Source organism: Phymastichus coffea, unplaced genomic scaffold, assembly GCF_024137745.1.
Source record: "Phymastichus coffea isolate CEN01 unplaced genomic scaffold, Cenicafe_Pcof_1.1 PCOF00033, whole genome shotgun sequence".
NCBI classification, from domain to species: domain Eukaryota; kingdom Metazoa; phylum Arthropoda; class Insecta; order Hymenoptera; family Eulophidae; genus Phymastichus; species Phymastichus coffea.
This window is the reverse complement of record NW_026706844.1, coordinates 3,088,576-3,111,988: the sequence shown is the minus strand read 5'-3', so window position 1 is coordinate 3,111,988 and position 23,413 is coordinate 3,088,576. Positions and strand designations below refer to the sequence as shown.

At 47.6% G+C, this 23,413-nt stretch overlaps 1 protein-coding gene across 4 annotated transcripts; it reads left to right on the top strand.

Annotated features, from left to right (window-relative positions):
• The first annotated feature begins 3,372 nt into the window (after window positions 1-3,372).
• LOC131663308 (cytohesin-1) lies at window positions 3,373-21,891 on the top strand. 4 transcript variants are annotated; one of them, XM_058933649.1, is made up of 7 exons: window positions 3,373-3,928; window positions 5,676-5,749; window positions 19,663-20,319; window positions 20,391-20,502; window positions 21,134-21,361; window positions 21,428-21,497; window positions 21,573-21,891. In XM_058933649.1, the coding sequence occupies exons 1-7, from the start codon at window positions 3,844-3,846 to the stop codon at window positions 21,658-21,660; spliced, it is 1,314 nt and encodes a 437-aa protein (XP_058789632.1). In that variant the 5' UTR covers window positions 3,373-3,843; the 3' UTR covers window positions 21,661-21,891. The 4 variants fall into 4 exon arrangements, with proteins under 4 accessions (XP_058789632.1, XP_058789633.1, XP_058789631.1 ...); XM_058933648.1 differs by lacking the exons at window positions 3,373-3,928; window positions 5,676-5,749 and adding exons at window positions 15,424-15,887; window positions 21,008-21,010; XM_058933650.1 differs by lacking the exons at window positions 3,373-3,928; window positions 5,676-5,749 and adding an exon at window positions 13,116-13,464.
• Window positions 21,892-23,413: the final 1,522 nt, after the last annotated feature.

Genomic DNA, 23,413 nt, shown 5'->3' with positions numbered 1-23,413 from the left:
ATTATCACTGTCAGGAACCAAATGCGCTACCAAGAGAAGTTAATAATAAACGTTGTTTGTCACATGAAGTTATCCAAACTAGCTTCTACCAGCTTTTGTTCGAATCTTTGATGGCTTTACGAAATAAAGAGCAAGGAAACTTATGACGCAGTATTTAAACGACCCAGTCTCGTATTTATTTTAGATATTTTTGAGCAAAACTTGACCAATCGATAGCTGCACTTAAAATTTTTCGATAAAAATCGACTTATACCTACACCATGAACATATAAAGGCCAAAGTATCTATTGGTTTTTTTCGCAATATTTATAATTTAGACAACAGTTTGGAGTTGCCGACTACTGAGTAGAATTCAGAACAGCTGGAAATAATAATAAAATGATGAAAAATGTGTCATTTATATATGTTGCGTTGCATAATATATTATGCATTAAGATGCTATTATGTTGATATATTATACTCAGTACGAAAATTGAATTGGCATGACTTTACTACAAAGCATTTATTGCACTGGTATTAATAGTCTCTTTCGTGATTTCTTTGTTATATAATGACGAAGATATTGCCCTGACACATTTTTAGAATAAATTAAAGACTCGAATAAAGGTGTCATAATTAGATATGGCGTGCTAAGCACGATAGCGATTATGAAATCCCGACAAAGTATTGAACTTGTTATGAATCCGTTTGTATAGTGAAAGCGGCATCATTTACAATATATTTCATTATATTCATTAATGAAAATGAGCAAATATATCTAAAGACGTAAACTGCACAAGTCGTGCATTATATGAGCCTTGGTGGAGATTGGAGGAGAATTTTAGACAGGAAAACTCTAATGAATAATTAGCTATAATATTTTATGGCTATTATCGATATCGTAATTATGTGACTGATAGGTGCGATTCAACTTACGCTCAATACTAATTTTTATTATAGAAAGTAATAACGTAACGTAACAATAAGGTAACATTAACATGTTACAATCGCAAACCTATCGAAACGTAAGTAAGTGAATTGATCGATTATGGGTATGATTCTCTCCGTTTAGTTATCTAGTCGAAAAATGGTCAAATACTAATCTAAATCGACGAAGCAGATAACTTATATAAGGACAAAAGTGCCGCAAATATTCGTTTTCGTCTCCTGATGAGAATTACTTTAGTTCTGCATATGAATAACGGGATTTTTTCCGGTCATAATGCTAGGTGAGATAAGCACGAAGCTTCTGTCGTTTTCTGAACTGCAGCTGAATTTCATGGCAAATTAAGGGAGAACGGGCTACCTACAAATCATAATCTTCTTCCTAACAATTAGTTCAGACACTGATGACTCTTGGGTCCTCAAGTGTCCTGTTTTAAAAAGAAAATGTCTCTCATCATTTTTTGCTAAAGTGCTCATTTCAAAGGTAACGAATTTTTAAAGACCAATTGGCGATTGTTCCGATGCTTGGGCGTTACTAATTATTAAATCATTCAACTTTTCTTCATCATATGTCCTATTTATTCCTTAAGAGCTTCTCATCCGATATATTTAAAAATATAAAGTCTTGCTTGGCGGATAGCTAACAATTTAGCATTCGTTATATGGGGAAACAGTGCCCCAACTCTCCAAGGTAATAACTTTTAGAACATAGACTTATTTTATTTTCAAGTACATTGGTATGGAAGGTACTTGTACATTGGAATGTAAGAAATAATATACTTGATTAATGAAAATCATACGTAGTTTTTATTCAATAAATACAAAAACGTTAATGCAGCACAATAAATTAGGTTATTCGGTTGACTAATATTCAATCAATAAAACAGTTGGTAAAATGACCATTTGTACGAATGCTTTTATACGTTAAATTTTCGATTTTAAAAATGTGTAACTTTTTCAGACTTACATTAAAAAAACATTGCAAAAGGCCTTATTCTCTTAATAGAAAACATATTAGCCAAATCAGTTTAAACGATTAAAAACTAGTTTTGCCACTCCGAATGATTAACAAGCGTCATAATGACTAAACATGTATTTGTTTTACATGATTACGTGCAGTGTCGTTCGAATGGTTTATTTTCGGTTGGGTTGCCTCATAAAACTTTTCCCCATTGAATTATTTTTCTATCTGTGATTTTATTCAAGGTAGTAATTGTAAAATAAGAGGCATTACCATCTTAAATGAAATCTCATCAAAACGAACCATTTCAAATCTCTCAGTGCTTGATTTGCTCGAAAGATCAATTTTTGTTTAAACGATAAAACTGCGAACACTAAAAAAATACTCAAGTCTCACTCATCAGTGCGCACTCTAACTAAACTATTACGGTCTGCGACCGTACCGGAATGTCGGTACATCGCTTTTACCGACATCGGTCCGATGATTGCTAGCTGATTGCTTTTGTTGTACGAAATTGAAATTAACAAACAGGCACTTCAACACAGGTAAAGTGCTGTTTTTATGTAATGTGCTAATAATAAGCAAAGCAAACCATAGACGATTTGTTAAAAATAAGCGAAAAATCTGAAAAACAAATGGAAAAAATATACATATTTAAGACATACCATTCCGTATCAAAGTTGGTATATATTCATGTTTACCAATCTTTTTAATTATTATTTATATATCAAATAAAAACATTACTTTACCCTATGTTATCTATGTTGAAGTGCGTGCTTACTTTGTTCTATCTCGCGCCACAAGAGTTCGTAGCAGTCTAGATATCAGATCCTTATGTATTTCAGATTGAAAACGGTTGATTTTAAGTAACTGTTAAAACAGTATATATACATACATACATTAATAGCAGACACTTAAAGCTAGGTATTTTCAATATAAAAATGTACATATATTTGTCGATAAAAATAAAAATCATAAAAATGATGCCAGTGGTTTGTTGTGGTAACGAATAACGAAATCATTCGCTCTGTGTATATGTATAGTTCAGAATAAGATTGCAGCAATATCTGTGGCGGTTAAGAGAACTAAGTTTTGACCAACTGCGCAAATTCTTATGATAAAAAGAAAAAATTTTATTGATTACTTATTAAAAATAAAGGCATGAGTTATTGCAATTGACATAAATTACTGTAATATAGTATATATATCGTCAACAAATAAATGTATCACCTAATTAGAAACATAAATGTACGTTATATGACATTAAAGCTCATTTGTAAATTGGCTTTACAAACTACACTTTCGAGGGGATATCTAATATTTAAAAAAATGTAAACTTTTAATCGCATTGCAAAGATTTAAAAAAATCAGATTATGGATTGTAAATCGACAGCAGGCTGCTGCTCCCTGTCGGCGAGAAGGAACACCTACGTAGCAAGCAGTAACGTATGGGAGCAGTGCAAAATTGAACGAGCAGTCGGAGTTCGGAGTAGTTCAGAAAAATCACGAGTGTAGAGTGTGTCTACTTGATCTACTGGCGAGTGTCAAGGAAGAAGACTGGCTGGCAGTGGCGGCGTGCGGTGCGCGTGTGTTTGGCGGAGCGGCGCTGCCTGCCGATTTACATACATAGTCACTAATCACGGCTTGCAGCAGCGTTGGTTACGATTCGGTGGTTGTTTGACTTGAGATTTGGCAGAGTGCCGACTACAGGACTGCAGCAGTAGCAGCCTGTGCGCGCGAGGAGCTGCCGTGCTAAAGGCGGTGCACGACGTTATCCGCGAGGACTGCAGCGGCAACTGCTGCAGGCCTCGTTCTCAGCGAGATGTGTACAGTCCGTTACGACAACTCTTAGTGCCTTTCCCTCCTGTTTGTGTGCCCGTGCCTCGGTTCGTGCAGTGCCCGTGTGTTCAGTGCTTATTTATTCGACTGCAGATTGACAATCGACGCAGGTAAAGAGCATGTGGCAGGAGTTGGACGGCGGCCTCGGGGGCACCGCCGCTGTCACCTCCTCCACTCACCAGGTCGACCAATTCCCCGGTACAGGTAAGTGTCGACGACATAACAGCTCGTCTATGTAATTATGAAGCAGCCTCATAGTCAGCTAAGCAGTGCAGCAACGAGTTCGTAGAGAGAGAGAGAGAGAGAGAGCGATTCAGAGGGAGAGAGCGTGAGCGCGAGCGAAGGGCACACAGGCGCATGCGCGTTATCGCCCGTTCTTGGCCTGCCTGCTACCTATCCATCTCGTAAACAAAACCCGTTGCAGCCTCTCGCTCTCGGACCTTTTGAATGTTGCCCGGATAGGTGCTGCGTGCGCGTGTCCCTCGAGGGCAACAACGTTATTGCCAATGCATCGAGCGTGGCGCGCGACCATTGTTTCCGATGAGTTTCAATCGCGCGCGAGCAAGCAGCTGAGCAGGAGAGTGCATTTTTGGAATTCTCGCGAGATGAATGTCCAGTAAGGGATTGGCCAGGTACGCGTGTTGCCATTTGGAATGCGTAGTGTTCGGTTCGGAGCGGAGCGACGAAGAAAGTTTTTCCATCGGAAGCGCGGGGGCGAAAGGCGAGGGCGAGGAGGACAGGTGACGACGGCTGTTATTGGCGCCGAAGCGAATCGATGACGAGCCGGCGAGGCGCTCTCAGCTGCGTACGGTAGTTTTCGTCGATAGGCGCGCGAACGACGAGAAGACGCTGCAGGACGCGCCGCCCGTGAAAGCCGCTCGCTCGTCGAAGGAGACCGATGAACGATCGCCCCCACTCGGTTCTTATCAACCGAGATGCGTATCGCTCGACGTACGTTGCGTCACAGCCACGTCTCGCTTGTTATCCGGCGAATTCAGCGCACTCGCCATGAGTCATCTCGACGATCAGCCTCATCGGACAATGAGCAATTGCACGCGCGGCACCTTCCCGGCGGAAAGTCAATCGTTGGCGATTACTCAGAGCCGACAAGGTGGCTGGCTCGAAGCGATGCGCAAGCGGAATCAGCTCGACATCCGATTTGGCGCCCATTCCCTTGCCCAAACGATCGGCACTTCGGCTCCTCGGTCGACCGCGCCAGCAGCAATTACTTACTGCCCCTAATAGTCGATGCATTTCGCTATTCGCGTAGGCCACCGGCGTCCGCTTCGAAATGCAAATGCGCTTGGCGAATGCGCTTGCGACGGACATTTCGAATGGGCGCGTCGCGAAGAGCTGAATTTTGATGGGCTGCGAACGCTTTTTGAAAGTAAAATAACCTTGTGAATGCGGACGAACGAACGAGAGATCGGCTGGTCGGTCCCGTATCGACTGCTAGCTGCGCCGCGGTTCGGGCGTACTGCTCCTCTTTCCCTTCCGTTCGGCCGCCGAGCCTCCGGCCACCAGTCTTTCGGCTCGAAGCAAGGGGAACCGCCGACGAGTCGCCCGCCGGTCGGCCAATTGCGCCACGGAGACCGTTTTGCTTCCGTTACGCCAATCGGATGGCGCGTCGATTGGGTGTCGGCGATCAAGAGCAAGAGTACGTATCTATCGATTGGCCGTGCGACGCCGTGTCAGCTGCGCTTATATTCAAATCACACGCCTCGCTTTCCCCTTCGGCCGTACTTCGTCGGCGTAACGGCGCTTCGCAGGCTCCGCTCGATCCGATTGTCGCGCTGCTGTAGGCAGCAGCTGCGCACCAGTGCCGCCCTGCCAGTACACGCCAATTGACCCGATCTCCCCTCCAAAACCGAGCCGCAATGGATGTTGCGAGCGACGCGATCGACCACGCGCCGGCACAACTTTAATTGCCGTCTGTTTTTCACTGTTGCAGAGCTGAGTCCCGAGCAGCAGAAGCTGCTCATTGACATTCGCAGGAAGAAGTCCGAGCTACTGCTGGAAATACAGGTAAAGCAGAAACGAAAAGAGCCAGCTCAGTTCGGAATTACCGAAGCTCGTTGCGCGAAGAGCAGCTCGCCTCGATCGAGTCGACATCCCGGCCGGGCGATCAACGCCGCGTCAAGTGCCCGAAGTGCCGTTGGCCCGCCCGAGCGGATCGATCGCCAGATGTAAGCTTAACGAGATGAGTTAGGTTGCGCCGCGTCCACCTACTTTCTCCAAACTCAATTCATCGTGGAAAAGTCCAAAGTCGAGTCTGGTGTGCGCGCACGAGAGGGAGGAGCGTCCTCCGTGTGTTCGTCGTGGGTCCACGTATTTTGACGCGCGCCCGCGTTGCGAGCTCCTCCCCCCTCGACTCGGCCGAAGCCGCCTCGAGCCGGCGCGTCGCGAGCGAACGAACGAACGAACGCTCGCTTGCTTGCCAAGCGCGAAAAGTTAGACTTGCCCGTCGCGCCCGGGCAGGTGGCCCCAGCCACCTCCGCTTCGCCGGGCCCTCGGTCGCTGCCGCGACTGTAGCCAGCAACTTCCGGGCAGCAGCCAGCGCCCCTTCGCTGCCAAGGCGGCCGCTCGCCGGACACTCGCGACCTACTTGCCCGAGGGTTCTCGCTGACTTGACGCTGACTGGGGGAGCGCTGGACGACGTCCCGCCGACCGGTCGGCGTGCAGGTGCGGACCCGCGAACAGTCGGCAGGCGTGGCTGCTGCGCGAGCCTCCCGCGGGACTATTTTTGGAGGCGTCGCATAACTGCGCGGCGCCGTGTGCATTATGAAGCGGGAGCGCGACATTGGTCGCGAGGGTTTCGGGTGGCGCACCGGCGCATCCTGCTCCGGGCTCCGGCCTCGCGCCTCCTTGTCACCGCTCGTCGGCTCGCTGCTCGATCGGCAAGCTCTGCTCTCTGCTTCCTGCCAATTTCCCAGTCGGAACCAGCGCGCTCGTGCGCTCGTGCGCTCTCTTCGAGCCCTACCTTGCCGACCTTCGCGGCCAAACATTATAAAACCGCCTGGTCACATCCGAGCGCACGTTTTATGACCAATTACACGCCAGAAACCGCGCGACTTCGTGCCCGCTTCATATCTGTCGCTGGAACTATCGATAAACTCGTTGTCCAACAAGCGAACGGGTCCTTCATTATCTAGCAAAACCACCAAATTCCTCATCACCTTGACAAATAACAGCTGTGAAAAGGAGAATCCAGGTGTGCTACTTACTCGACTATGTAAATGGACATAGTTGATGCGTTGCAGTTTTAAATCAATAACATTCACTGACTACAACTAATCGACTAAAGATTGATTATTATTCTAAAATAAGGAAAGTTCACTTGAACAATTATATCAAGTATCAAAGCATTATTTGGAGAAGGTAGAAAATGCATTAACGTGGTTTTAAAGAGTTGGCGAACGGAAACTAGTTGCAATAAAATCATACTAATACTGTTAAGAGTGATGCTATTCCACGAACAATGCTTTCAAAATGTATGTCGTACATTTTTTCACAACTTTATTTGAAAACACATTGCATAGCCAAGTTCTAAATATTTAAAGATTTTAGAATTTTTTTCAACCATTAATTAAATTTAATTAATAAAGTTCGTAGATGTTTTCTCGTTCAAATAAATTGCTTGTGCTATAAACTTTTAAAGATTTTTATGAAACTAGGCACCTTTATTACATTATTCTTTATTATCTAATATAATTTAACATTTATTTTTCTAAAATGAACGTGTTAATAATTTTGTTTACAACTTTTAATTAAAAAAATACGTTTTTATATTTGTAATATCAATAAAATTGAAATTTTCTATAAGTGCCACTCTTTGTAAACATGATTTTTAACTATAAACAAGCTAAATTTTGAGGGAGTCCCACGATCGTACTCCAGACATTGCTACATTTAATTGACCATGATTAAAAACACCTCTGCAGAGTTCAACAGCAATGTTGTCAAACGTTTGACCTTGGGTTTTTATAGCAATCGCAAATGCTAATTTCACTGGAAATTAACGTCTTTTGACAGTAAATGAATACTCATTTGTACAAAATAATGAAATGCGATTAAAAAAGAAACAATGTTATTCTCTTTATCTTCCGTTAAAACTTGGCATTTCGATAAATGACTAGAACAATCTAATGCTCGCATGTGCGTACTATTACATAAACCTTCATGAATACATATATGGGCGATAAACATTATTTTTAATTGTAATTCATATGGAGGTAAACTGGAAGGATTGAAAGAATTCAAATATTCAAGTAAAATTACTTCATCAAAATCAGCATTATATCACAATGATCCGTACTGTCAAATGCAGTATAAATGTTCTGTATTTATATCTAATTATTAATTTATTTATTTAAATCATGAACATCAGCGATCTATGCAGATAAATTAGTATATATACTCATTACGTGAAATTTCTTTTCTAAGATTAATTTACCAAATGCATTCTGATTGATGTTATCACTTATACGAAGAATACAATATTCGACTAACGTTGAATTATCTTTTTAATCATTTAAAATCTCATCTCCAATTAATAATAAGAATTTCGGACTTTCAGATCCGGAAATCCGGAAATTGAAAGATCGGACTTTCATATTTATCGTAAGTTTGTATATATGATAAAATATTTTCATAACTAACTGTACTTCATAGAAAGGTTCGAAGTTTCAGTTTGTATTCCGTTAATTCTGGTCGGAATAAGTTATCTAAAATATCATCTAAAACCGTAATTTTACCACTGAAAGGTTATTTGTTGTTCGTAATATTTGCGTAAGCATTCTGTTTATTATTTCTAATGTATATTGCGGAGCCATGGGCGCTTCGTGCCAAATTATTATAAACTTTTACTTCTTTTAATAAAAGTCCTTCTTTAGATTGCGCTGTAATATTCGAGGATGGATCACTATACATAGAAACGGGAAGATCAAATGTTTAATAAGCTGTTTTTCCTTATAGAAGTAATATTGTCGCAATTCCAGTGAAAGCCATCAAAGATACTTCTATATATCTTTTAAACGCAATAAATTATAAATAGTTTTATAAATAAAAGTTCTCCCAAATCTTCCTGGACCGTCAATATATATACGTATAATTATTCACGTGATATTAATAACGGTTTCTAAATCCAATACATCAACAATGTCTTTTTTCACCTATTTCTCCAAAACTTATCCGCAACAATTGATCATTGTTAGATTTAGCTAGTAAATGAGTAATTACTGAGTGATTTATTTATATTATTAATAAAATGACTTATAAATAGGGTTCGTCCGTGAATAATCTACAGAAAAAGCATCTTTGAATGTATCTTATAATTCTTTAGAATGTATAGGTTGGCAGTGTATTAAAATGTGAAGTGAAACGTGGCATCATTCATATTGTTGGTTTTTGTAGCTCTTTAGCCCACTCTTTGTCGTCTTCCTGCTGTAGACGACGGTCGTAGCATGCCATTAACTGTTTTCAATGAATCAAAGCTTGTAGCTCATTTTACATGCAAAAGCAGAAATCGTAAGTGGAATAACTCTACTTGTGTAAGATTGACAGAAAACATTCGTTCAAAGAAGTTGAAATGTTTTTTACGTGTTAATACCCACTTGTTTACTGCGGCACATTTTTTCGTTTTTATAAGTAGAAAGGATGGAATGTCACAGTATTCACGTGCATTTACATTTTTAATTCAACTTGAAATAATTAAGTGATTTATTACTTGCTTCGTTAAGATTTCCTACGTAGTTTGCATTATTAATTATAATAGATTGTCGATTTGGTAAATGGACTGGTAATCGTTCTATAGTTTGACTTTTATCTTATAATTTTTTCCTCAATGTTCGATAACATACTTGAATTGGTCCAACATATCGGGTTTTTGTACTTCATCATGATTGATAACATTTCTTCATACATTTTCAATTCCAATAGTAACGGTATCACGTTTCTTATAACTATAGTTATTATAGCGGGCGTATTCGAGTTTATACGCGCAGAGAGCACTCAATGAGTAAATGAGTGGTTTTCACTCCAGGTAGCCATGTTCGAGTTAGTATGGTCGTAATTTGGCTAAACATGTGGGGCCGTATGTCGGTGAAGTGGATAGTACAACGCCGATCGGTAATGCCACCGCTGTTGCGAATTTCTACCGATTCAGTCGCGCTACGCCCTTTCGTGTCGTAGTTTATTTATCATAATTAAGTAAATTAAGTATATTTATTGAACGAAGCTCTCGCTTCCTCAGTCCTATACTATCCTGCGAAACAAACATTTTACTCGTGCTGTACTAGTGTTTAGCTCGCTCAAGGCACATGAATAACTAATATAACCATTTGAAAGCTCTAACACTGGAAACAATTTCCACAGTTATGCGACAGTCAAACATTCCTAATAATTCACGGCAATATGGTACAATACACCGATCACCAATACTATGGCCATTATGAGTAATATCATTATCTCTCCGTTCATAATGAGAATATCCGTTTTCGTTCATAGTTGTGTCATTTTTAAATTCTTTTAGATTTTATTTTGAATACTTGAAAGTTCCATGAGTCAGATTTTTCACAACAATCCAAAATGAAACTGGATCAAGGTCTTTGTCAGGAAGTTCAAGCGATAGGAATTTATTGATAATGTCCGGTGTAGTTATTTTGCAAGGATATTTTAAAATTATATAAGGAAGCATATGCGGTAGACCCTCCTTTGAAGTTCGACAACATAAATAAAAGATACCAATTCCCTAAAAAAATTTTTTTGTGGTACAATGTCAAGTGAGCAGTTTAAAAAAAATTTAAATAACCGAGCCACAATATCTGGCCTATCTCATGCCTGTTGGTCTATCTAGGGTTGTGGTCATTAAAAAAATATCTAGTTTACTCGTTTTACTTACTAAAGCCATTGCAGCTTGATAAATTTCTTGCATATGACGAGGAGAGCCCAAGAAAGTTGATGGTAAAATTATGGTTCTTCATACTAAACGATCAACATCGTTAGCAAAATTTTTCAAATAATTATGTAATCCTGTATATGTACCTGCTTTTATTTCTTTTTCATGATCTTTGCACGCATCGAATCCTGTTCTTTTCAACATAAACATAAGAATTTACATTTCATTGCTGAAATAATCGACGATATAGCAATTTAGAACTGAATTCTTTTAGGTCTTATAGCCATTTTATACTAAGTATAGGTCAATCATGTTAAACGTTAACTAGATCATCATCATTAATTTTGATACGTTCTACATTTATATGTATATAACAATAGGTTATATAACAATAGGTCCATGAGTCCATGTTTGGATCTACACTTCTAACATATTGTAACACTTGTAGTTTTATTTCTTATAGTGACAATTTTGTACCGTATTATTGAAATTGTCTATCAAATTATCTCTGTAATATTTTATACACATTGGGTATATTTTTTGTATAATAAAATAGCTGATTGCTATATAATAAAATGCTAGCAGATGTTATAGGAATTATTCTTAGCATGCATTTGGAATGCACTTTCTATGTTTTAAAAACTAAAAATATTTTTTTAGATACGTAGAGCCATATTCGAACTATATTTTGTTTTATTTTAAATAAAATATAAAAGTCAATCTACCGTATATAAATGACTCGTCATATATTATAAAAAAACTAAACTGGAAGTGAATTAAATTATTATTCATTTTATTATAATGTTAAAATAAAAATCTAAGTCCAAACAATTTGAATTTTCGCGTTTTTTTTTTTTTTTTAGAACAATCGAAATCAGAATAAATTGATTTTATCTTGGTTATAGCTTGGTTCTCTTTTTTATAAGGGGAAAGAGGGGATAAGGGGACTAGCGATATCTAGGGCGCTTCACGCGTTCTTCTTTTTCATCTTTTTTTCGCATTGATTTTTACGCACGAATGTAGATGAAAACTTTTATTGGGAAAATAAAAAATTCGATAATTCAATATGCATTAAATATTCCCATGGTTGGTAAACAAATATGCAATTATATACTCATGATTTAAAAATGTTATCAGTGAAGTTTTAAGTTCTTATCGGTCGAAGTTCTGAGTTGAAAATTTATCATTCAAAAGTTTGAAAAATGCGATAAAAAATGTAATACAAGTTCTATCAACATTACAGTTTTTTATGATCCTATTATTCACGATGTAAATATGATACTTCGGTGAACGTTCGTTGTTGTAATTAAATGTATTATAAAAAAATTATTCTATTTTACGCAATTATTGAAGAAGCTGAAAACACTGTACAATATTTTATCGAAATGAGCTGTCGATTGATATCTTTCATTGCCTTATTTGTTTATTTAAAGCAAAACTTTCGTATAGATTAATTTGTCTATCGAGGTATCAGTCGGTTTAATTTTGAGGCAACTGATTAAATCAATCAATCAATCTGTATTAAATGTAGGCCAACCACACTGATACACTTTTCCAAGGTTTAATCATCTACGAAAATCGGCAGTAATATTTGATATCACGAATAAGTTGGCTTTTGTCGGGAAAGATAATGAGAAAAAGAAAGGCAAACGAGTTGTCCTTTGGAGAGAAATATTTTTGGTAAATCTTTACGGGAAAATACGGTTGAACGGCACGAGAGCATATCGATGGTTCTCTGAACTTGACAATGAGGCGTGAACGTAGGAACTGTGGGTACGAGCTGAATGTGCGTAGGGCCGAAAACGAAATGAAAATAACGCGTAATATTGTGACGTGACAGCGATGAATAACGATGAGAAGCTATCAACAGTGGAATATTTGTAAATCAAACGTAGCGGGATGCTTTTCCTGGAGTCTTATCTTTGAGGCGGCGTGACGCACGTCAACTACCGCCAAGTACAAATGAATCATCCGTACGCAAGCGCCCGGTCGAATTGTTCGATCAAACAAAAGACCGATTTATAGAGAGCGCTTGCCGAGGGGCAGACGGCAGGAGTTATCGGCCGATCAATCTTTTCGAAACAGCTTGCGGGAACAATGCGAAATTGTCGTAGGTGCGTAGGACATCGGACAGTCGTGACTGCAGTTGCGCCGAACGCAAGCGCAAGGAGAAAGCGAGCTCTCGCAGCCCCATGGGAGCGCAGACGCGAGGAATGCGATAAGCCAACTTCCTCGGCGAGCTGATACCGGATTAGTCAGCCGGTGACATCCGGCCGCGCGCGCTTACTTTGCCGAGCTATTCTCTTTCGTATTCGTGCTCTGCCGCCGCCGCCGCCGCCGCCGCCGCAGCGACCCGCTAAAAATAAGCGCTCGGCGCTCCCTTCGCGCTCCCTTCGCGCTCCCATTTGTCCGGCGAGCCAACTCCTTTCCGGCATCGGTCGTCGAACGACCGGCGATTGGCGTTATTAGTTTGCCGAATAGAGCGTCGCTTGCCGCAACGGGCTGGCCAGATACGCGGTCGCGCCTGCCGAATGGTCCCGGCTTATCTGTGTACAAATATTCGGCGAGCCAGTCGCGTTTGTTGACGGAGTCGCGAGGAGCGCAGCCGAGTGTCGCTCTGCCGAGCTGGCTCGTCCTCGTTGCGCAAGTGCTTTATCGGTTGGACCGATCGGGGCGCAACGCCTTCGATTCGCGAGTCGGCCACATGTTCCTCTGCGCGCTCGTCTTTCACCTGCTCGAGCTGCTGTCGCGCGTCTACGATGGCTGCAGAGCCACGCTGTCGGCGCTGTTGCCGTGCTTCTTCTTCTTCGGCAGGTCCTACGACGTCGAGCAAATTTATCCGCAGGTACGTGTTATCAGCTCGGCCGGGCCGATCGACGCTCTCTCCGCGCACGAGGCAGCTTCGAGGACAACTCTTGCGTCCCGTCTTCGGTCTCTTCCTCGCTTACCGGCTGTTCCATTCTTCCAACAAATTAATACAGCCGAAAAGTCTGCCTCGATCGCCTTCGACTCTCATCGACACTTGTCTGTAAATACGAGCGCAGCCGCTTTCGAAGCGCCACACCTGTACCGCGGTATGCCTCCTTCGTTTTTGCCAAGATTACACATCGGACCAAAGTGTTTTTTAATCCGCACCTTTTCCTCCCCATCTTCGAAAGCGCACTCGCTAAAATTTTAACGATGCAAGCCTCCGATTTTACGTTCCATGATGTATGGCTCAGCCAAAGATAATTTAGCCTGTCGCCGCTTTCTCGGTTGGATTCTCGTTCTCTATTCAAACTTCATGGCAAACGACAAAGGTAGTCAACAAACACAAGTGAATCTGCAGACTTTTCGTAACACGAATTTCCCTCAAGATCAGCGACACACTCTGACGAAGCGCAAATTCAAAATCAGAATAGCAGCATCGTTTATCGTTTTCTTTAGGATTCCAAAGAATCGCGACAATCCGTGGAAAATATTCGTCAATTAAAAGCAATTGCGAAGGATGACGGAGCATCTCGCCTTGCGAAATAGACCGCGTAGAGATAGATAACGAAAGAATCAGGAACATGCAGTATTAAGAACTGCACGACATACCGTCGGTGCGATTATGCGATTAGTCCGATCGGTTGTAATTTAGTTGGCGAATGTCGCGCCTTGTTCAATATTTTTGCTGGAACGAGCCTAATTCGAGTGGCGTCGAGTACACTTTAGTGTGTTTTTTTTCAAAATGCAAGCTCTCTCTCTCTCTCTCTCTCTCTCGCTGAAAGCTCGTGGCACCAAGTACAAGAGGAAAATAAGCAAAAGTACTTGACCCGGCGCTATAATTACAGCCAGCAGTCAACGCAGCGAGGCGCGGACACGTCCGTCTAGTAATTCACGCGAAGGCAGCTTTCCGTTTGATACGTTTAATGGGAAATCGAGTGTCGCATTGACGCATGATAATCAGGTCAGGGAGCGTGCGTCTACGAATGTATCGATAAGAGCCGGCAAACGGCCCGATGACAGTCACGTAATAAAGCGCGCAAGCGGAAGCTGGAGAGGCGCGAGGCTGTGCAAGCGCACGCGTAGCTGCACGTGGTCCTGGTCGCTTTGGTGTCGATTGTCATTGTGCTCTCGCTTGCGAAACGAGACGAAGACCGGTGGCCCGCGGTCGAAGCCGCGATCGCCAAGGAAGCCAGGAAGAAAGGAGAGCGCACAGGGCCGACGAAAGGCTGAAAGGCCGAGAGGATAAAAGGCCAAAAGGCTGAAAGGCCCGAAAGACGGAAAGACCAAAAGGCTGCTGCGTACAAGTGAAGAGGCTATCGGAATATAGAGCGAGCTCTTGACTCTGAGAAGCATGTCAAATGCATATTCAACGGAGCCGAGGTCAGGGCTTCATCTTACACGCGCGGCCTACATGATCCTATCACGGCTACTGGCCGGTCGTTGAAAGCGAGCTTGACCAGATAGACCGGAGGTATGCGTCCGACTCGCACGAAACTCGTTCTTGGCCGATGCCAAGCGCAGCGGCCGAACGGTGCTTCCACTGCTGCTACCATCCAGCGAGACGTCGGAGCGGCTGGAGAGCAGAGTTTTCGTTGGGCCAACTGTCGCCAGTACTTGCCGTTCGGACCTCGTGCCGCCGCCTTTCGCCGACCGAACGGACGAGCTCGCTCGGCGGATCGCGTCTAATTGGCAAGTGCACGGGCGAGCGGCCAGACGAGGCAGTCGCGGGAGCGTCGATCGACGCTGGGTGGGCGCCAACTTCGAAGGCGCGAGTGCGCGCGCAGGCAGCGCCGCCGTTGCCCGGGCAGCCGCGCAGCCGCGCGGCCGAGCGCGAGAGAGGGCCAGTCGCATGCCGGCAGCCGAAGGCGCTGGCTCGCGGAGGTGCGCGAGTGGCAGAGCCAGCCAGCCAGCTGGGCGTCGAGTGGCGTGCGGAGCTCGGCGGCCAAGACGTCGAGCGGCGGACTGTGGTGCGGCGTCGGCAGCGGCTGCGCCGGCTGTCTGAGGTGCGCGCGAGCGGGCGGCGCCGGCGGGGCCCGGCCGGATGACGAGCAGGAGGACCAGGCGGACGACGATCTGCGCGCGATGATCTTCGCGGGCAGGTCGGTCGACGCGCTCGACGAGGCGTCCGCGCAGCCGCCGCCGCCGGCGCAGCGCCGCGACTCGGCCGTGTCGGTGGCCGCCAGCTGGTTCTCCAGCCTGCGCCGGCCCGGCAGGCGGCCCGGCAGGCGGCCCCTCCAGGCGCCCAAGCAGGCCAAGAGCGCCTGGGACCTCAGCAGCCTCGGCGCCCTCGGCCGAACGGCAAGTACTCGCGCTCCCGCCACGGCTCGTCGACGGGCGCTGGGACTGGCGGCCGGTCCCTCCGCTCCCTCCTCCTCCGAAAGTCAGCCGCTCGACTGCTTCCTCGATCTACCGCTGCTCGGGCCGTCGACCCGCGCGGCGGCCCGCTTACGTAAGCGCGGTAGGCGCTCGGGCTCCGCGGGGACGCGCCCTTCTCGCGATCGCGCGGGGTCGCCGGCAACGTTGTCACTGGCGTCCGTGCGCGCTTCGAATTCGCGCGCGCCGCCGGCCAAGCGCAGTCGAGCTCCGTCCGTGGCTCGGCGGCCGGTCGGGTCGTCGACCGCCTCGCCGACCGCCTCGCCCTCGCGCTCCGAGGGCTGCCGCGCGACTCGGGCGGGCCGCAACGACGCGCCGACGAACGCGGCAACTAATCGCGTGGCCCATAACGATCGAGGCGAAAGTGGCCGCGCATCGGCTATTCTCGGCGCGCGGTGTCGCAAAGGCGCTCGTCGCGTGCGCCGCTCGCGACTAGTCGACACTCTGCTCTCGTGCGCCGCCGTGCGAACGGCGAGCGCGTCCGCGGCGCGATCGGCGGCCGAAGGCCGCGCGCGCGACGACCGGCTTTTTTTAATTCGCGCGGCTTTCGGCCAGCTGGCCTTCGTCGAAGCTGCCCAAGCTGACGCGAGCAAGGCTGCCGGCCTCTTCCTTCGTCGGTGTCGCGACGGTTGGCGCAGCGCTGCTCGTCTCGCTTCCCCGCTGACGAATCCGTTCTCTTTTTGTTCCAGGTAAGAGACGCTGGTGATTGTCGCTCGAGTGCCGCTCTGGCAAAGGTGGATGCGCGCGACGCTACGCTCCTCCTGCTCCGACGTCGGCTGCTCGTTTTCTCTCCTCGCCACTCATAAATAAGCCTTCGATTCGGTATTGACGCACTAAATATTTACGATGCACGCGCGCAGCGAAAACGATGGAGTGGAGTAACCGCCGAATGGGATGGGTCGGCTTCGTCTTTATATTTAGATGGATAGGTAGTTCGTTTCGGTGACTGCGTGGCTGGCTGGCCTCCCTATCGCTGCGAGTTACGCACTCAGCCGCACGCGACAGCTAGTCCAATGAGGGGGGTGAGCGACGTCCGATGCCTCGCGCGTATTCCGCAGCCCCTCTCGCGGGTAGCCTCGTTGGAGCGACCACTGGATTTTCGACGCGCTCGTGCACGTACAGTCGACTGTCGTTGCCGCCACTTTTTTAGTGGCTACGCTGTGATTCACGTCTGATCGGTAGTCAATTATGCGCGCAATAGTAATCTCGTCGGCGCACGCGTCAGCGTTTCAAAAAGGAAAAGTACGCGAGCCGCCGCGATCCGTCTCTTTGTGCTTTTCATGAATTTTTTCCGAGAAAATTGCGCTACAGCTGTTTTTCCTCGGTCACCGCTCGAACGACATTTCGCGCAAATACCTAATGCGAGTATTTTGCCGATGAGTCGCGAGCGACGATTGGCAAAGTTGGCGATAAGTCGCGAAAAACGACGAAAAGACGTTGATACGATCGGCGCCAAAGTTTCAAAATACAGCGACGATCGTCAATTAAGGCAATCTCGTCGAGCGCGCCGCGATGCATCGTACGATCGTGGCGCGCGTGTCGTAACACTCCGACGTTCGTAATAATATTTGCCAAGCGATACCGCGCGGAGCGTTTCGCCGCGGCGTATCGGGCAATCGGCGAATCTTGTCCGGGATAACGCGGCGAGCGCGGAGCGAAGGAGCTCCGCGCCTGGGCTTTCGCTTTCGTCGAGAGCGCGCTGTCGCCGCGTTGCTTGCCGCGGATCACCTTCGACTGTCGCGCTCGCGAACGACGATGGGGTTTCGTCGGAACGCCGGCAAAGCGTTTCCTGGGAAGCGTCCGATGTTCCCCGGGCAACGAGGCGATCGAGGAAAATTTTCCGCGCGCGATCGGCAAAGACGCTCGTTCCCGCGGCCGGCGAGCTTTCGCGAAGATCGAAGAGAGGGGGGAGAAGAGCGAGACCGCGCGGCCTTCGGAGGTCGAATTTCCAGTTTGGCCGCGTCATCGCGTCTGGCGCGCAATCGAGTTGCCCCTCTCGCCCGGCGTACGCGCTCCGCGAATATTTCGGCCCGGCGTGCAGTTCCGCGGTGTCCGCTTTCCGGCGACTGCCGGCGTTGGACGCGAGCGAGCGCAGAGCTTGCTCCGGAGCTTGGAGCGACCGCCCTTCCAGTGGCGCAAGACGAAGCCGCACTTTCGAATGGCGTCGGCGATCGATCGGCTGGCCGACGGTCGACCAGCGGCGCGGACGAACGCGTGGAGTAGCGCCCGTTTCGGCTATTTCGGTTCGCTCTCGCGCGTCGCGCGATTGGCACGCCTATGCCTCCGCTGTGCTTTTGCGCGCACTGCTCCTGGCGCAACGGAACGGCCTGCGCGTTCGCGAGCACGAAGAACGCACTTGGCCGTATCTGCTCGCTCGTTATAACTTTGATCCCATTAGGCGCGGGTATAATCTGCAGCGGCGGGTCGTCGCGTCGCTGCCGCTGTGTGTCGCTCGATCGAGGAAACGGAGCCGCCGTCGCCGCGAGCAAATTGAGTCCATGCACTCTCGCTCTCTCGCTCTTTCTCGCCGTCCGTGGAGCGAAGCGCAAGCTTTTTTCCCCCTTTATTCTTGGCTCGCCGGCGCTGCCGTGAAATGGAGCGCACAGCTGCACTCGCCTTGCGCGTCGCCTCTCTCGTCCGCTTTGCCGTCCATTCTCACGAGTCCGAGCTGTTTTGCGCGGAAATTCCGATGGAGATGCGCCTTTGTCAGGCTGCACTGTCCGCCGCCGCCGTCGCGAGGATCGCTCGGCTTCAGCCGGTCGACGAGTCTGCGCCCGAGCGTTCCTCGTCGAGCGAGTACGCGACTGGCACTGCCAGTTTGACGAGAGCAGCGTAAGGAGCCAAAGAAGCAGAAGAAGCGGCCGCCGGCTAACGGACAAGAAAGAGGCAGAGCGTTTCCGGAGCGCGTAACTGGCGTAATTGGCAGTGATCGACTCGCGGCTGTCGTAGCGCCAAATTCGCCAACCCGCGGCGCCCCGTTCCTTCCCGTATTCGTCCGTCGCCCGAACACGCTCGATGAATCCCAATTGACTGGCTATTTCGGTCGAGCACGATTACCATATCGCCTGCAAGGCAGCAGCAGCAGCAGCAGCAGCAGCGAGAAAGAAGCGCGAGACAAGCACCAAATGAATTCGAAAGCAATTAGGGAAAGAGCGGCGCGCAAACAAAGCTGTGCCACGAGGCGAAATAAGGAGACGAACAAAAGCAGGAGCAAAAACTGGTGGTAGCTGCTCTCGTCGACGCTCGCCGGAATAATTATCCGAAAGCTTCGGCTCGCGGCTGATTAGTCTCTCTCTCTCCCTCCCTTGGTATATCGCTCGCTGCGCCGCACTCTCTCGGGACTGTCTGCGACCTCCAGCGCTGCCGCTCGCTGATAAAAGCCCCGGAAGCTCGCAGCCCGCCGCTTCTTTGTTCTTCGGGCGTCTTGGCAAACCGACGAGGAGGGAAGCGAAAGATCCGTTCGGCGCAGTCGCAATTGGCGCGTCGATGAATCAATGAGGTGCGCGTCGACGTGCCCGCCTCGAGGACAACGCGGAACGCCTGCCCGAGCCGCGGCGCTGTCGAAGTTGACGCGAGTCGCCGGCCGAGAGCCGACGGGCCGCCGCGCGCGACGAGGGGGGCGGAGAGCGGGCCCCGCTCGTGGGCAGCGGCTACCCGACGACGAGTCTCTGAGACAGCGCTGCTGTGCGTGCTTTTGCAGCAACTGAAGGATGAGCTGGGCGAGGTGGTGGCGGAGATGGAGGCGATGGAGAGCGGCCAGCAGCAGGGCGGGCCGCAGCAGCAGCAGCAGCAGCAGCCGGGCGGCCAGGCCGGCTCGGAGGCCGAGTGCAAGGGCTCCAACAGGGCCAAGCAGACGTCGATCGGCCGCAAGAAGTTCAACATGGACCCGAAGAAGGGCATCGAGTACCTGATCGAGCACGGCCTGCTGGCGGCCAGCGCCGAGGACGTCGCCCAGTTCCTGTACAAGGGCGAGGGCCTCAACAAGACGGCCATCGGCGACTACCTGGGCGAGCGCAACGACTTCAACGAGCGCGTGCTGCGCGCCTTCGTCGAGCTGCACGACTTCACCGACCTGATCCTCGTGCAGGCGCTGCGCCAGTTCCTCTGGTCGTTCCGGCTGCCCGGCGAGGCGCAGAAGATCGACCGCATGATGGAGTGCTTCGCCCAGCGCTACTGCCAGCTCAACACCAACATCTTCACCAACACCGACACCTGCTACGTGCTCAGCTTCGCCATCATCATGCTCAACACCAGCCTGCACAATCCCAGCGTCAAAGACAAGCCCAGCGTCGAGCAGTTCATCAACATGAACCGCGGCATCAACAACGGCGGCGACCTGCCCCGGGAGCTGCTCGTGGTCAGTATTCGCGCCCGACTGCCGCTCGCAGCCGCCCCCCCCCCCTCTGCTGACCCTTCTTGCCCTTGCAGAGTCTCTACGAGAGCATCAAGACGGAGCCCTTCAAGATTCCCGAGGACGACGGCAACGACCTCATGCACACTTTCTTCAATCCTGACAAGGAGGGCTGGCTCTGGAAGCAAGGTAACCCGCTCCGCGACCTCCTTGGCCTTCGCTTTTTCTCGCGATTCTTCCCTCCGACTCCGCCGCCCGCCGCCCGTCGCCCGCCGTCCGCCGCCCTCGATTCGTTGCGCGATCCGGTTTCAGAGCGACGCGCGTGGCTCGTTTGATCCGCAGCTCCTCGACCGAGCCACCACGACGCGCGACTGCCAAGGAAACGCCGGTGCAAGTAGCCGCGCGCAAGTCGGAATAAATAGTCCGGCAATGTTCGCGGACGCTAGAGCGGATCGAGGTCGCGACGAGTTAATTATTTGCTCGGCGGCGGCGGCGGCACCCGTCCGAATAAAAGCGCGCGCGCGCCAGTCCAAAAGTAGTCTCCGCCTCTCTGCCTCTGTCCTGCCGAGCTTCTCACGCCCGTGCTCGCGCGAGACCGGAGCGCCTGCCACTGCTACTGGCAATCAGTTCTAAAACCATGTTTCTATTCTTATTCTATGCCGCTTCGTACCAACTGCTGATCTGACGGAGACAGCAGGTAAATTGACGATAAGTGTGTAGAGACGTAGTAGCCGCGACTCGACTAGCGAGGCGCTGACTGGCTTGTTAGCGCGCTGGCCACCTCGATCTCATTTGGCCGCTCGGTCGCTGCCGATTCTAGGTGGACGCTACAAGAGCTGGAAGCGACGCTGGTTCATCCTCAACGACAACTGCCTCTACTACTTCGAGTACACGACGGACAAGGAGCCCCGTGGCATCATCCCGCTGGAGAACATTCAGGTGAGGGAGGTCCAGGACAGAAACAAGCCGCACTGCTTCGAGCTGTACGCCGCTGGCACCGAGTTCATCAAGGCCTGCAAGACCGATAGCGAGGGCAAAGTGGTCGAAGGTAGGCCGCGGTTCGTCGCCCCGCCTCGGCCCGATGGTCGCTAATGCTTCCGCCCCCTGTTCACAGGCAAACACACGGTCTACCGGATGTCCGCGGCGACCAACGAGGAGAAGGACGAGTGGATCAAGTGCGTGCGGTAAGTGCCGACGGCCCTGCCGCCCGTCTCGGGCAGACGTCCCAGCAAGCGCGCTCATCCCTCTTTTTCTCGCAGGCAGAGCATCTCTCACAATCCGTTCTACGACATGCTGGCGGCGCGCAAGAAGAAGGCCCAGAAGACCAACGTCCACTCCAAGGGCTGAGCCGCGCGGGATTGCTCCGGCTCGGCTGTCGACTCGTCCAGGCGCTCGCGGTCCGGGTGCCGCCCTCGACAGCCCGCGACGGCCTTTCTTCCGTCGCTCCGTTCCGCGTCCTCCTCTTCCACGGACCAGAGTCCCGTCGCGCTCCTCTCGCACTCGGCGTTCGCTCCGTTGCCGCCTTTATTCCCTCTATTGTGCCAATCTCTTTACAAATTTCGACGTTTTGTAAGAAAACTGGAAAACCGGCAGCCAAAGCACACATTTTTTCATCGCGTCCAACTCCTCTGACGCTCGACCCCCCTCTGCGATCTACGTTCGATCAAATTTCCTGCTACGACGAGTCTCTGTGCTACTTTCGACCAACGTGAGCAAGCGGTCGCGCGTTCATGCAGACTTTCATCGCAAATTTCACGAGTGGCGCGCGCGCCCCGCCTGTAGATCTATTGAGAAACCATAGCATTCGGCTGTAATGTTCGTCAACGAGTTTACAATTATAATCTGAATGCTTGCCTTATTTATCTATAAACATAGCTGCGGGTACAACAATCAAAATCTCATTTTTCTATTGTTGATAATCAAACGATATGACCCGAGAGCTGCTTTGACAAACGTGTGAATGGCCCGTAAATATTGTTATTGCCAGCTAAAATCAAATGGTACAACAAGCAAATTGTATATAGGTGTAATAGGCTTCTATTTATTTAAGCAATTGTATAGTAAATTAATGATCGTTAATTTTCCATTTTGTAAGCAAATGTGTCGAAATCGTCTGCGAGCTTTGTTGAACAACTGTACAGTGTGATACAGTTCATTGAGTAAGCCTTATTGGCACCACATGACAAAAAGTGTATCTTTCATTGTAAAATATACATGTTAATATATATTTATACGTGCTCTTTGTTAAATCCATGACATTCGAAAATTATGTCCAACTCCGACATGGCTAATAACATTTGTATGATATTTTATATATTAATGTATATTTCACTTGGAATTTGTATAAACATTTAAAAGAATCTTGTAAATTCATATGTAGATACTGTTGTCGAGGAGATTGTGTCGTTTTGCGCATTGAAAGGTGATATTTTCAAAATTAAATAATTATTACGTTGATTTCATACATATTAGATGTATGGAATTCAGGAAAATTTTGTTTCAAGTCTTACAGATTAAAATGTTAATATTGCGTTCACTTGATTGTAACTACATTTGTTGCGCTATTCTTGTCAATCTCTTCGATTATTCATTAACCTGGCAAATTTAGAAATGATTCAAGCGTGCTTCATGTCTTTATAATTGTTCAAATTGTAATTATTTAAAAATTTAGAATGCCGTAATGCATAACTTTGATTGTTCAGAGTAAATATTGTTTATTATCCTTGGAAGTTATAAATACTTATTAGAATGTTCAAAAATGGTCGTATTAATTCTCTGGTGAAATTAAGTGGCACGGAAATACTATGCAATGACAGTATCGGTAAAGTAGATCGGGATTCTTTCTCGTACGAGTTTTGTAATTCTAATAAGACAACCGTTGATATAGACATCTTTGAATTTCAATATTAATTACAGCCAAGTCGAGATCGAAATTGTCATATGCGTTATTTTTTTATGCGACTGATGTGCATACTACGGACTGAAGTAAAAAAATAAGAAAGTCATTACGTCTACATACAAATCCATCCGAAAAAGGATTTGTATCATCAAAACTTAGTTTCTTCAAAAGTAAATAAAAAATGAAATCTGAAAAAAAAAA

Bases quoted from the DNA above. Each gene is read 5' to 3' on its own strand.
- LOC131663308 (XM_058933648.1), top strand. From the start codon at position 15,672: ATGATCTTCGCGGGCAGGTCGGTCGACGCGCTCGACGAGGCGTCCGCG. The intron at 20,320-20,390 runs GTCAGTATTCGC...TTGCCCTTGCAG, and splicing joins TGCCCCGGGAGCTGCTCGTG to AGTCTCTACGAGAGCATCAA. The intron at 21,498-21,572 runs GTAAGTGCCGAC...TTTTTCTCGCAG, and splicing joins GAGTGGATCAAGTGCGTGCG to GCAGAGCATCTCTCACAATC.